Source organism: Pterocles gutturalis, unplaced genomic scaffold, assembly GCF_000699245.1.
Source record: "Pterocles gutturalis isolate BGI_N339 unplaced genomic scaffold, ASM69924v1 scaffold39425, whole genome shotgun sequence".
NCBI lineage: Eukaryota > Metazoa > Chordata > Aves > Pterocliformes > Pteroclidae > Pterocles > Pterocles gutturalis.
This window is the reverse complement of record NW_010139657.1, coordinates 92,315-107,824: the sequence shown is the minus strand read 5'-3', so window position 1 is coordinate 107,824 and position 15,510 is coordinate 92,315. Positions and strand designations below refer to the sequence as shown.

The following is a 15,510-nucleotide window of genomic DNA, read 5'->3' as shown; positions in this document are numbered from 1 at the left end:
GTGTCTCATATATGCTGGGCTTCTGCTTCGAGTTATTTTTAAAAATAAGTTATGTTGCCTGGATAGTGAGTTATCTCTTAGGATCATGTTAATTCTCCGTTTGGGAACATCTGTTGGAGGAATGGTCTTATCTCTCCTTGACTGTTTCACTTCTGACAGACTGGAATCCCTATGGGTATCGTAAGTCTCATTTATTAGAATACCGTATCGTAAGGAAGCAATGTTTGTTCTGCTGAGTGAATCCTGAAAAAAAAAAAAAATCTACTAAAATGCTGTTTTTTCACGTTGCTTTTTATTTAAGAGGGGAGAATATCTTAAGGTTCACCTCCATGAGTATTATTAATAGAATAACTTTTTACTTAAACATTTTGGTATCAACACCTGCTGTTCAGAAACTCAGGATCATTTTACTTGCACTCAATTTGTTTTTAGTAGTTTATCTTGGACTTAAACAGAAACACATGACATTCTCTAATACCCATATACAGATGTAACTAAACGAACAGACAGAAAATTTCTGAATCCTGTTAAATGATCATACTGAGAAGGAAAAGATACTAATATTTATATTAGGTATTGGGAAATATCTCAGAGGCTAATGTCATATAAATACCTCAACTACAAAATGACTTGCAAGTGATTGATTTTTGCCTATATTTATGGGGAAAAAAAAATTGTAGTGAAAGCAGATAGATCTGGGGCATGATGCAATGAGGGTATCGTATATAAGGGAAGAAAGGTGTTAATTCTTGTATGGTGTGCATTTCTGTAGTTAGGTGGGGGTTTTTTTAATAAACAATTTAATTGTGCCGGTATTCCCAGAAAGCTGCATATAAGCAAGTGTAGGAAAGTCTTGTGCAAGTTAGGGTTTTTTTGATGGTGTTTTTTTGTTTGTTTTGGGTTTTTTTTTTTGCAAAGCATAGGCAATAGAGCTGAGAAGATTTTTATTTACTGTGAAAGCCTAGGTACTACCTCTGGTTCTAACTTGTTTATAAAACTGTTTCTTGAGGCACATGCTGAAGTTAAGTATTTCTGAAAATGTTCAAAACTTCCACTCACAAATTTATAAACTGTACTGAAAGCTGTAGGGTCTCAGAAAGAGCTCATAGATGAATACATGTAGAATTATCTCAGAATCCTTCCAGGGAGCATTTTCAAACATGTCCTTGCCTGGTCTTCCGTCTTCTGGGGCTCTGAAGGAAAATGCTGTAAATGGAGATGATAGCGTGAGATCTAAAGGCAGGATGTCTCTGCGTGGCGTGGTTGCAGTCCATAATGAATTCAGACAGAGTGGGCAAAATAAAAGGGACAACTTGTCATCTGCCCTTGAAGGGATCCTGTTGGGTTAAGCCATGTCTGAAAAATGCTGCACTAAAAGAGGTCAAGGGAGGAGAAAGCCCAGAACTCACTCATTCCATTGTTTATACTGCTGCTGTTCTCTGGCCAGTGAGGCTACTCAACATTGGTATAGAAAGTAAAGGTTCCTCATAGCTGAAAGTGATCAGGTAATTCAGGGGTGAGAAAGCCAGCACAGCCTGTCCCTGAACTGAAAATTCTTCAGTGTAACGCATGTAAGTAGTTGTGGATGTGAATAATTCAAAAAATGGCCCCTTGAAGTTTTCCCAAATACTGTCCATGGTGCAAGTTAAAGGAACCATGTACAATCTGCAGTAGGTGTAGATGCTCAATTCACAGGAATTTGTCAACTGGATACTTGTATTCAGTCCTGCTAGTGCTTCAGTTACTCTTCCACTGCTCTTGTTTTGAGTGTGGACTGCTTCCTTGGATCTGAGGATTAAAACATTGTAGTGGTATATTTAGGTAGTAGAAAAAGGGGAGAGACTTGAATATAGCTTTAGATTTTTCTGTAGTTGCCTTTAATGAAGACTTTGGAAGAACATGCTTTCAAGTCTGGAAAGCAATTAATTTCTTTAAGTATGCTGAAATTGTTCACAAAATGTGTTTTAGATGAGTAAGTTTTATGATGGGATTGAGCTTTTTTCATGTAATGGTCTAATATTGACCCAAATCTGAGAAATTGATGTGCAGGCTTACACCTTTTTTGTTTCTGTGTGTTTGTCAGTGATAAAGAAAAGCACTTGGGGAGAAAATCATAGAGGTAATGTTTTTATGAATAGTTTTCAGGACGGTACAAAGGGAGAAATTGTGTGCTTAGATTTGACTGAACTTGACAGTGCATTTACTTGAAAAAGATGAGCAGTGACTGTGAACCATGGCCAAAGTTAACTGATTGCCTCTGCCAAACCTGTGATCTTGCCAGTCCTGACTTCTGCAGTTTTTCTGTGAGGCTGCAGAAGAGCTGCAGGGGGTTGTTGGTAGAGACTCCTTGAGCCTGCCTCAGGGGTAGAGCATGTCTCACTGGCCCTTGGAACTCATCTTGCCATGGTGAGTGACTGATACAAGACTTTTACTTCACAAAAATACAACTTTCATTGCTTAATCTACTAATTATGTGCCTTTTCCCTTAGAGACAGATCACACCCAGTGTGTTGCAGTGTGCGTGAAGTGTGCGTGAATGTGGTCAAAGAGGACCTGTTACATGGGGACTTGTTTTTGAGATACATACGTGTAGGAAGAAGAAAAATGAGACGTTTGGGATCATCTGCTCAGATTGAAACCTGTTTTCTTACTCCTAGACCAGGGTAAAAGGGACCAGTGAGGATCAGTGCATTTTGGTAAAGTCTGCTGCTTGCATCTCCAGTAAATAGGTAACTCCTGCCATGGGAGTCAAAATTAAAGCAACAAAGGCAGAATACTGTTTGAAAATTATGAAGCTGAAATGAGCAAATTAATTTGCAAGAAAGATAGTTAAATTTATGCCAAAGATTTGCAAGTAGTTTGAAACATATTGTAAGCTGTCATTATCAATAAAATGTTAATGAAATGGTAAACATCTGTTAAATTGATGAAGATAATGAAGCTTGTCAGCTATATCTTTCTTGTGCCAGTATTCCTGCTTAGTTCAGGTCTGCATAGAGATTTGGTGGACTGGTGGTGAGAACCTTTGGGAGCAATAGCAGTGTAAAGCTGTGCCCTGTTCTGTTTGATTTTATGATTTTGTCCTGAAGTGCTTCTACCAGTCGTTTAGGTCATCTTTATCTGATCATTCTTCCTGAGGATTTCAAAGGTGGGTCTGAAATCAAACTCCAGTCAAACGGGGTCATTGGTATTTGATTGGCAATAGTTGAAGTAGTAAACTGGCAAACAGAAGTGAACAAATATCTTATTATTAGTGCCTTCACTAATCAGACTAACAGGTGTGTACGTTTTCTGTTCTATATGGACTCCAAATGCATCCTGCTTTACGGGTCATATGTTATTCTGGCAGCAGGAACACCATGGCCTGCAGAACTGCAGGCAGATTTAAAATGTCTTTGTCCCGTGAAATGATCGGTACTCAGGCAAGAAGTACAAAGAATATTGTACTGTTTGCGGGAGTATGCTAATTGTTTTTTAATTTTTAAGACTTTTATGCCAAATGTTTCGTATGCCTTGGTTAAGGACAGCACCAGAAACCTAGCTTAACTCTGATTTTAAATGTCAGTCACAATTTAACTCTATTCTGTTACATTTTTTTTCTGTAAAATTTAGTTAAAATATGTAGCCATAGCTTAATTGAAATATGTATATGTAAAGAGAGGACAGGTCTTTTTTAACTTCATGGATCTTTAATTGCTTGTGAACTTCAAAGAGAAACTTGTGGAAGTTAGATTGATGATGGCACTTTATGGACTTCAGGTAATTGAATACAACATAGCTGCTGTCTGAATACAACTCTGAAATCCAAATTATGTAAATCTGTTGTTTCAGAACCAGCTAGTGAAATAATAATCATTTTTACAGTTAAAGATGTTTTCTTGGGATAAATCCTCTGACAAACTGCTTTCCTACTGATGCAAATTTTTCGTCATGGATATGAAGAATCTATATGTGTGTTAGCCTTTAGCTTTTTTCAGTTTGTCACTCCACTTGACTAAACTTTGACTTACAGTTAATTAAGCATGACTGTCAATGAGTTTCATGGGCTTAGGCAGAAACAAACCTTACATTTATGAAAGTATTGGGGTAGGAGAGAGGAGAAAATATTCTGGGAAAGTGTTTCAAGCATATTTTCCATTCAAGTTGTGCATCTCGCTTGGGATGATGTTCAACAGTTCTCTCTCCATTGTTGTCAATGTCCCATCTTTGTGTAATGTTCAAACTTTTCCTGTAGAAGAAACAGAGAATAGATTATAGCTGCCATTCATCTGCTAGCCCATAAGATAATGTTTACTGTGCTGCATCTGTGATCAAAATGTCTCTCCAGATCTGCAAAATTTGAGCTCAGGGCTAGTTATAAGTGTTTGGATGTCCAGAAAATCCATCTGGCTTCTGAACTCAGCTTTCCTTTTAGATATTGTAAGCTGGGTTTGAAATTGTCTGTGGAGGCAAGATGATGAGATGAAAAGAAGGAAAATTTCTACTCTGCCTTCAATTTTTAGTGACCTTAACAGGGAGAAAGGGAGATACCTTAATGGAAGACTGGCCCTCAGGCAGCCCATATGGATTGCTTGGCATCTTGCAAGTAGATGCAAATTATCTGATTTCATGGGAGAAGAGAGGGAGAATTACTTGTTTACTTTTCTTCCCCCTCCCCCCCCCCCCCCCCCTTTTTTTTTTACCTTCCTGTCTGGGTTTAAAAAGCTCAGAAAACATCTCTGAGAAAAAACTTAGGTATTGTGTCAGCTCTGTTTGAGACCAGAGAAACTCCTGAGAGGACTGTTATGCTCCCAGGTGATGTGCTGGCCACCGGTGAGTGGGAGAAGGAGGTAATTATGGAGAAATTCTGGCAGAGGAAGGAGAGGCAGAGTGATTCACCCTCCTTTAGAGGTGTGGGACACTTGTGTTCCAGTGCCTCCTCTAGTTGGTGTTGAATTATTTTTATATATACTCCCACAGGCATAGCTGGGAGCTGTGTACTAGGCACACCATTGTGTGAATAGGGCAGATAGCAAGTTAAAAATTAATATTTGGACATCTGTGCCTTCCCATTCCTTCGAGGTCTTGCTGGGGAATGATTCTCAAGTATATGCAGAAAGAATTTCAGCATGTAGATTTCTGGAAAGCTCTTGTTTGAAGAGAAAGATCTGGCTTCCAATTAAGAAAATGCTAGTATTGCACGTAAAGAGTTGTGTTCATTTATGTGCTAGCTGATTTTTTAATTGTTGTCTGTTTTCTAATATTTGCTTTTCACTGTAGAACAGACGGCATTTTTTTTTAAAGTTAGGTGAAATAATGTTTGTGTTGCACCTTATAGTTACAGATGCTGTCAGAAAAGGAAAAAATAAACACACAGCTTACTATTTGGAAACCAACCTCTGGATTTCAGCTTGCATGAATTGCCTGTGCTAGCTGATACAGCAGGCAACCATGAATTGCAAAAGCATCTGACTTTCATGGGCACCCATCCTGGCCTTTTTGGCACTGAATTTTTCAGCTTTAGAAAGGATTTATTCTACCTGCCAGTGTGATTTATATACCATATGTCTCCTCTTCAGTGTCTGAATATCCATGGTCATAGGAAAGTGCTCTGCCTCATCTGTAGTGTATGGAAATAAGTTCATTTTAATGATTAACTCCTACAGAGCCACTTTATTGCATCCCTGTATTATTTTTTTCTTGGTGGTTGTGTCAGCAACCAATAGCTATACTGCGTGCGATGAGGAAAGGAGAATACTATGAATTCCTGGTTTTGTTTGCTCTTGGCAGGCACTACTACGCTTCCCACCCTTGTGCGCACACCTACCTTGATGATGCAGCCTTCCCTGGATATCAAACCCTTTGTGTCCTTCCCTGTGGACAGCAGCTCTGCTGTTGGATTCTTCACAAATTTTAACACAGTAAGTAAAGGTGTTTCCACATTGAGTTGCAGTGTATGCTTTCCAAGCCGGTTCTAATATCTAGTATTGAAGCTGCCTTAAAACAATGCATTGCTGGCACAATTTTAGAGAACTCTTTTTGTCTGTGCTGCCGTGCTTGCTGTTCCCTTGTGCAAAAGACTGAGCGGTACCCAGCCTTCTCACTTGGAATGGGGCTGATCCTTTTCTGACTTGGTCAGATTGGGCACACTGAAAAACAAAACCAAACAAAACGAAACAAACCACGACAGACATTTGATGAGTGATAGAATCATTCTGAGCAATTGCCTGGGCATGTGCATTTCCATGTGCTGTAAAAAAGTTAAAAGTGAAAGCTAAAGGAAAAACAGGTATGACGGTATGGGTAAGGCCTAGATCCTCCACTGATGTGAATCAAACTAAGTCTATTACAGCCAGTGAAGCAACCAAAGTATGTTAATTCTGTATAATAACAATAGTCTAAAATTGCACAGGCGGTCAATCTGAAAAATGTGAACCTGCTACTTTTAGTTTATGGTAGAGCATTGTGGGTTTTTGCAAAAAAACCCAAATTATTGCCAGAATAATGCTCAGTGCTTCTGCAGTTCTCCATATTTATCAGAGCATCAATAATAAAAATACTCTTCTGTAGTTCTCACTTCTTTAAAAGCTCATAAAATGGTTCTGAATGTTATCAAAATGCTTTTTTGCTATCACACTTTATAATTTGTTTAATTAATTATTATCTAAAATGCACAGAGTACACCAAGCCCAATATTTTGCATGTTGCCACTCAGATTTTCATGTGTGGAGGTAATTCAGCATGGAATGAGTCGAGAAATAGTAAGCTAATAGCAAGAGGAAGGAAACTGCTCTGGGTCATTTCTGCCAAGTCAGCGAGTATCATCTTTTCATACATGACCATTGCCTGAACTTTACAGCATCACACTTGTCACTGTAATTGTAGGGAGGATGGAAAGGGAAGCAGAGTAACCACCACCAGACAGTGATCAGCTGAACCACTGCCAAGTGCTTCCTTTCTCAAACTCACCTTCTGTCTGAAGTTAAAACAGCAAGAGGATTTTTTTTTTCTTCATGACTTGTAAATACATCTTGCTGACAGGCCTTGTGCTACAGCGCGTGGTGCTGTGGGATGGTTATGAGGTAACTTATCAGCTAGCTTTCAAATGTCAGCAGCCCAATGCGTATTATGAACAGCAGCAAATATTACCAATTCTTTGCAAAACATATATGTGAAAATTCTGCATTTATGATGGAGAAGTGGGGATGTGCATGTGTATAGATCGGGGGGTACATGCATGTGCATGTGTACAAAGAGATAAAAGATTAAAGATGATCCAGGTATATTTAAAGTGCAGGACCATAAGTCAATACAATTTTAAGAAAGCAGTGTGTCATTCTGGTCTTCTAGGCTTGTTGCCATTCATATTCATTTTCCATCCTCTTTCTAACACATGCGAGAATTTTGTTGTCAATTTGTCTGCTTTCCAATTGCACTGGTTTTATAGGTGAGCTTTTTCACAGAACTATACATAAAGACTCGGAGTACCTTTTCTTTAGGGATGCTGTAGTTGTAGAGTCAACCAGCATTATTTGCTTACTGGTGCTATGATTGAATTTCTGAGTTTCAGTAGCCCCTAGAGGCAGATTAATTTTGATATTTAGACTCTTTTTGCCTATGTACTTATATTTAACTGGGTTACATTCTGTTTGCCTAATTCCTGCAGTGTTTATCCTTCACACCTGTCATTCCTTTCCAGACTTCTATGGGTTTTATTTAAAAAAGAGGCCTGGGGTAATAGGCAAATATTTTTCGACTCAGTGTCTACTTCCTCCCTTGGAATTTTTGATAATTATATGAAATCATGCTGCTATGTATCACAGACACCACATGTTTAAACTCTCTTTTTTGAGGAAGAGTGGTTCCGTGCTACCTTATTTCTAATTCACAGACTTTGCCATTTATCTTGAAGGTATTGATTTTTCCCTAACAGTCTTTTACAATGGACTTTAAAGCTCATTGGAAAACTAAATCATTCATGGTTATCTACTGACAGGCACAGTGAACGCCAGCTGTCATGCACTTCCTTTCTTTGTAACTGAGTACAGCCCTTGCAAATGTAGATTTCTATGTTTGTGTATATATAATCTTTTTTTTTCTTTTTCACTGTAAAGTGGTGGAGGGAGTATGTAAAAACTTTGTAAGAAGCCTTTTTCCAGAAGTAAGCTTGAGTGAGTAGAAGCTAAATCCGGTTGACCCATAAGGTGTGTGTCATCCAAAGTGCCCTGATTTTTCACCTTGTGCAGGAATAGAATATTGGAAGAGCTTTTTGTCACCCCAAAAATCCATCATTTGCATTATGGATCAATCAGCAAATCTATGCACTTCACTCGCAAGAGGACTTGTCAAGGAGTGTAGACAGCGAAAGCTGTAGCTTGCAGCATTTAATCTCCTGGCCTTCAGTAGGACTGAGGAGACCCTGCAGCATGTGCCAGGGCTGCTGTTCGTGCTTGCATGTGTTCACTGAACATGACAAAATAAATGCGGTCTCAAGAGAAAACTTCTTTGAATCCACCTGTTCATTTTCAATGGCAGTCAGATATAGAAAAAAATTTTCTAAACCATGTCAGGAGGTGATTTCTAGGTTAATTTCAGTGACCTGAAAAAGAAGTTTCTCCTTAGGTGCTTGATACAGTAACTACTAGGGCAGGAAAAGCGAGGTAAAATAAATCAACTACTAATATATTTAAAGGAACACCCCCTACAGTGTTTCCAAAATAACTTCTCTTATTTATGGAAATCTGGGGTAAGCCCTCTCTTATATAGTTAACATGTGCTCCAGACCCTTCACCGGCTTTGTTGCTCTTCTCTGGACCTGCTCCAGCACCTCAATGTCTTTCTTGTGGTGAGGGGCCCAAAACTGAACACAGGATTCAAGGTGCGGCCTCACCAGTGCTGAGTACAGGGGCACAATCACTTCCCTAGTCCTGCTGGCCACACTGTTTCTGATACAGGCCAGGATGCCGTTGGCCTTCTTGGCCACCTGGGCACACTGCTGGCTCATGTTCAGCCGGCTGTCAACCAGCACCCGCTGGGCCCTCTCTGCTGGGCAGCTTTCCAGCCACTCACCCCCAAGCCTGTAGCGTTGCAGGGGGTTGTTGTGACCAAAGTGCAGGACCCGGCACTTGGCTTTATTGAACCTCATACAATTGGCCTCAGCCCATCGGTCCAGCCTGTCCAGATCCCTCTGCAAAGCCTCCCTGCCCTCACGGAGATCAACACACCCGCTCAATTTGGTGTCATCAGCAAACTTACTGAGGGAGCACTGAATTCCCTTTATCCAGGATAAAGATGTTAAACAGGACAGGCCCCAAAACTGATCTCTGTTTCTCCTAAAAATTTGAATAGTTCTAAAAATGCTGCAGATGTACCTATAGTACTTATCAATTCTCACCCCAATTAAATTTGTTATTGTTCCTTATGACTTGCTTATTATATAGGAAAAAATTAATTGGGAAATTATCGTACTAAGTCTTTGGATATATGCCTTTATTCCTCAGTAAGGATGCCTTTTTGTTTCAACAGATCAGCCAGAAAGGGATCTCCTAAGGTCAGAATGAAGGATTTCAAGCAGAGGGGTATTGCAGACTAAGTGCTGTCTTCTTTCCTGGTCTCTTCACAACACCAACAAATAGTTTTGTCCGAACAGGACAGGCACGATCAGGCTGTCACAGCCTGAATCTGTGTTGCTGCAGAGAAGGACAAACCATCTTTCAGAAGTGCTGCAGTAGCGGATCCAAAGGTGACAGCATGTTTGTCCTGGCATCAAGTTCTAAAAGCTCTTGCCCAATTACTCATACTCCTTTGTCTGAAATGCGTAGCTTGAATCAAATTCTCGGCTGGTATTACTTAAAATATTCTTCTTTATAGCAGAATGGGAGACAGCATTATAGGAGTGTCCCAAAATGGTACCTCCAATTTGGAACAGATGCTGTACAAAAACGTATTAAGCAGAGCCCTTTTTTAGCATGAAAAAATTACCTTGTGATTCTTTAACACATAACATCTTGCATATTGATTACACTTAAAGATCTGTCAACCTTCAAAGTCAAGTGAATAAAGTCAATGAAAATCAAAGATTGCACAGTAATCCAGCAGGACTAGGGAAGTGATTGTGCCCCTGTACTCGGCACTGGTGAGGCCGCACCTTGAATCCTGTGTTCAGTTTTGGGTCCCTCACCACAAGAAGGACATTGAGGTGCTGGAGCAGGTCCAGAGAAGGGCAACGAAGCTTGTGAAGGGTCTGGAGCACAGGTCTTACGAGGAGCATCTGTGGGAACTGGGGTTGTTTAGTCTGGAGAAGAGGAGGCTGAGGAGACCTCATCACTCTCTACAACTACCTGAAAGGAGGTTGTAGTGAGGTGGGTGCTGGCCTCTTCTCTAAAGTAACAAGTGATAGACCAAGAGGAAATGGCCTCAAGTTTCACCAGAGGAGGTTTAGGCTAGATATTAGAAAATATTTCTTCACTGAAGGAGTGATCAGGCATTGGAACAGGCTGCCCAGGGAAGTGGTGGAGTCACCATCCCTGGAGGTGTTCAAGAAACGTGTAGATGTGGTGCTTAGGGACATTGTTTAGTGAGTTAGGTGGTGTGGGTTGATGGTTGGACTTGATGATCCTTGAGGTCTTTTCCAACCTTAATGATTCTATGAATCTTGATTTGTTCCCCATTGTGCATTTAATATAATGTAATCTAATTTTACACTCACTGGCTTTCACCTTCTGTACCATTCTTTCTCTGCACCTCCCTCATTCATTTTCTCATGTCATCCATCTTCTGGACTGACTTAAGAAAGGAAGCTTTGTGATCCCATCGTGGAAGGTTATAATGATCTGTGCACTAAAGTGTCTGAAAGCCAGAATTTGTCTTGCAGGGCAAACTAAATTATAACTGTCTGCATCTCTGTAGAAAGGTAAAAAAAAAAAATCTAAAACTGGAACGTGTTCTGCCTTGTCCTGAAATGAGAGCAGCACTATATGGTTCAAATTGACTTGCCGTGGTCAGCCAGGGACCTGTCAGTCAGCACAAAAGCAGTATCAGCAACTTCTCAGATTTTATCATCATTGAAAATAATCAGCAATTCATATGCTTCCTTCTGAGTTTGGTATAGCCTCAGGGGTAATCAAAGATTATAGCATCTCTTGTAGCTTTCACATTAGTGAAATATTTTCCATCTAACTAGCCCAAGATTGGTTTCTAAAAGCTGGTTCATACCTTCATATTTTAGAGGACAGACGGGTTAATGTGGCCTAGTTACAGCTTCAGTGTCTATTTGTCTTCAGGTAGGTTTATGCTGATTCTTTATATTGGAGTTCCCTCTGTCCCCTTGTGAAGTGGACCAGAAGTATTTTACATTTGCCAGTGAAGGTGAGCCAGCTGGAATGGACTACAGGAAGGGAAAGACAAGCTGACTAGTAACTTAGTCAGAAATCTCTGTCTCTTCTCCAGCGTTAGCCCTGCCTGGACTAAGTATCCCTGGCCTATCCCCAAGACAACTACTGGGAGAGACTAATTTGCTCTTTCCTCTTTTGCATTTTCAACTATGTCCTTCGTTTTTATTTGGTACCTATCTAGTTCTCATTTGAAGGGCCCAGTAATCAGCCAAGGCAGAAGTGGAGGTCTGCAGATAAGAGCACAGGGCACTCGCATCGCCGGCTTCCCTCGCCCCTCTGTGCCAAGTGCCTCTTCTACATTTGGCATGGTGCTGCAGCTCGGGAGCTTTCTCTTGCCTTAGCGAAGTCTGAATTCAGCCACTTAATGCTCTGCTGCAGTGCCAAGGTATGCTCTGGAGCTCAGATTTGTGCACAGGATGAGGAATTACAGATGCAGCCAACTGGATGTTGCAAACCTGTTGTCTGTGGTCCTCTTTCCTGAAGTAGCCTGTCCATGTGCTCCAATTTCCCCGTTTCCCTTTCTTGAAGTGCTGGTGGGATGAGACCTGCTCTGCTCCTCTCCCTCTGAAATTCTCTGCACCAGAGAGCAGGTGAAGTTTTGTAAGAGCTATACTTGTACCCTTATTAACTACCAGCACAGAAAGGAAATTTAAGCAATTAACTTTAGAAGGAGAAGAGTTTTGTGGGGTAGCTGGGTATTTTGTTTGGGGTTTTTTGCTGGTTGTCTTTGTAATCAATAAATGGCAACATTTTTTTCTTACAGACATTTTATACGCTTTTTTGTAGTCATGCAGGCACAAAAGGTTTGCCTTCTATTCCTGTATTGAGCACTTAAAAACGTTCCTATCTCACTTTTATTTATTCCGCATACAATAGTCTGTGTTTTCAAGTCATAGCCAAAATCACCCAAACTACAACATGAAGAATCAGCCTGTTACCTTTTATAAATGGAATAAAAGAAAATAATAGGTGTTTTTCCAGATATTCACAGGTGAGGAAAGCAGAGGTTCAAGAACCACATAGTAAAGCCAAAATTCTGGCAGGACAGACCTCTGCTCTGTGGCTAGTCTTTGCTTTCTTCTCCAACTCTCTTCTCTCACTGTACCTGGTTACAAAGCTCCTTTGCCCTTTCTGTGGCTTTGATGCAAACCAGCAGAGACCTCTTTCAACTGTGGTTTTTGGAAGAATTCTTCTCAGCCTTTGGTGACCCTGCAAAATGCTTATTTAAGGTGGTATATTTTTCCCACAAAATACTTGAGCTATTTCAGCTGAAACTTTAAAAAAGGATTGACCTTGAAGCAAACACCTGGTAAGATACACAGAGTTAGATATGGAAAAAAAAAATAAATTGCTGTCAAAAGCAGGGAGTTGTCAGTCAATCTTTGGCAGCTTTTACAGTTTGTGGTATTTTAACATAAAGATGCAGGTTCCCTCGTTACTGTCAGGAGTCTCTTTTAAAAGCAACTCTTTGTTAAAAGGTGAGCTGAAATAAGTACTTTTCTGCCTTATTTCTAGTCTTCAATACGTATTATTCTCAGGGAAAAAAATCTTTCTTAATATAGACTGGGTTTAAGAGAGAATCTCTTCAAAGATTAATTATTGTTTAAAGTTTCCTGTTACTTTGTGTTTTCTCTAACGTGAATGTGATGGATAAGCTTCCTCCTCAGTTCCCAGATCAGCAGACAGATAGGAAATCCTGTCTCCAAGGAGAAAGTGCACTGACATGCACTCCTGAGAAACTGAACTCACCGGGTGCGGTAGCCTTTCCCTGCTTGCTTTACAGGAGCTCAGCGTCCATGGTGTGGTTTTTGAGAAATGGTTCCTAGCTTGTCATACTACTTCCAGCGTTGTGCATACAAGTCATCAGCCTGATTCTATAAAGAAACAGAGTTTCTGAACACAAATCCTACCATTTGCTGGGTCCTTCAGAAAATCTGTTCCTTGGCTACATGTCTTTAAAGAAAGCTTGGAAGTCATCTCTCTGACACTTCAACAACATTTATTTCTTTTACTGGTCAGCACAGGGAAAAGCTAAGAAGCCTTCATCTTCTTTGAATTGCTTTCTTCTCAGGTTAGTAGTATGTTCATGAGACAAGAAAGCAGGTTAAAGGAAAGGTTGTTAACTATAAATATTTTAGACATTAGACTGTTGAAGGATGGTTTGCATATAGACTGAGGAAAATGTCTCCCCTCAAAGCAAGCAGTTACAAAATTGTAGTTTAAAACAAACAGGGCACATATGTTGGACCACTGTGCTTGCAAAGCTTTTGCTAGTTGCTAAGTCTTGTCCTAAGCAAAATTCTATCTAGATCACTTTTAGAGAAATCTACATTCTCCATGTGTCTGATGAACACAGCAATGGCTGCTTTTGCAGCATCCTGGCTGTACATGGCTGGCTTTCCTGACTTCCCTTAGACCTTAATCTCATTGTTTGGTGAGATACTAAGAATTACTCAATATTATTCATAAATGATAAGAGCATAGCTAAGAAATAATTCTCATTGTGCTCTTTCTGAATGTGGGTATAGCTAGTGGTCTTGTAATCTAGATACAGTAAATTTTACGACAATTTAAAAGTACTGTACGGCAATTTAAAGTGTGAAACCTGTCTGTCTTTAGCATACCTGAAAACCAATGATGGACTCTGTATTCAGTCTGCCTGGTCTCATAGTTGAGATACCACGAACTTCGGCTGCTTCCCCAAGTTATAGGACCACATTTCTTGCTCACATGTTTTTAGAAGAGATGAGTTTCTACCTTGCTTTGTGTCTCATTTACTTATATTTAAAAAAAAAAAAATCAGAAAAAAACCCAAAACACAGCACACCAGCAGACTTTGATACTACGTTGTTTCATGACAGATTTAATTAGAAATAGAATGTTCCTTTAAAGATTCATATCTAAATACAGCACTTTAAAATCAAGAGCATTTTAAAGGCTGTTTGTGTAGTGTGTAGTACTGATCAAGAAAAAAACCCAAACCAGGAGCATTATTATTGATTTTTAAATGAAGAAAGGCTATTATTCTTTATTTACTGTGAAGAGTAGATGACAGCTGTCAGCTAGCATACTTATGCAATTCTTGGTTCTGATTTGCTTCTCATTTATACTCGGCCATTTTATACATTTGTATTCAAATGTATATATGCACATATAAATTATTGTATTTTTAGAATTTTTTTCATTTCTTCATTTCAGAAGACTAGGCTTCCTGTGTCTTTATTCTCTCCTATTCACAGAATTAATCAAGGCTGTGAATTTATCCCTAACCTCTCTTTGCACAGTTCGCAACTGTAGAGGAAATTCAAATCTACCTAGTGGAATGCCATTCATCTTTATATTGGTGTTCTGGAGCAGGCTGGGAGCAAGAAAACTTGCAGCGAAGCTTAGAGCAGACCCTTAAAAAGAAAAGGGTCATATCTAAAGGACCATCTCAAAGATGAAAGCAAAAATCAGGAATCTTGTTTACCCCATGTGTTATCTAAGCTGCTTTTCCAACTATGAAGTCTTAGGCTTGAGTCTTTTTTGGCAGGATTCTACTGAAAGGTAATTTTTCATATTATGTTACCTATTCATGTTATTTTACTGTCAGATGGTAAAAGGTAGTGTAAGAACAGCTTTGCTCTCAGGCAAAGGTTTGATTTTCACTAAGTCTCAAACTGTAGTATGCTTTTATTTTTTGCTGGATCTGGAGGCAAGATGTTTTTGGTAGTGTTTTTTTGTTTAGCTGAACACAGTTGAGTGTTCTGAATAACAGCAGCCTTAATAATAAATAGCAGTTATACAGCATCTTCCGCCGGATGATTTTGAGGAGTTGTAAACATATTCTTGAGACCTTACAGCTTTTTTGTGAGGTTGCAACTATTTTTATCACCGTTTTACAAATGAATATGAGGTTCAGGTGAAGCGAAGTGACTCATGTCCCTATCAAGTTAAACTTGTGAGACAGTAGAGCCACAAAGGGATGGGAGATTTTCATATTCCTTGAATATTAGTTTAACTGTTGGGTTTATACTTTGTTCTTTTTCTCAGGTTTGGTCTGTAATGGTCCTAAAAGTTCATCTTACAGATATGAAGTCTTGTACTATGGTAGAGGAGTAATCTAGATGGATTAAAGAAGCTGCTGATTACTTAAAAC

At 39.6% G+C, this 15,510-nt stretch overlaps 1 protein-coding gene across 1 annotated transcript in view; it reads left to right on the top strand.

The window, feature by feature from the left end:
* The first annotated feature begins 5,774 nt into the window (after nt 1-5,774).
* The window catches only part of ZNF385B (zinc finger protein 385B), a 55,313-nt gene continuing 45,577 nt past the window's right edge, over nt 5,775-15,510 (top strand). The window contains exon 1 of the mRNA XM_010083396.1: nt 5,775-5,900. Within this exon, the coding sequence (XP_010081698.1) occupies nt 5,811-5,900 (90 nt within the window). The 5' untranslated portion in view covers nt 5,775-5,810. The remainder of the gene's footprint in view (nt 5,901-15,510) is intronic.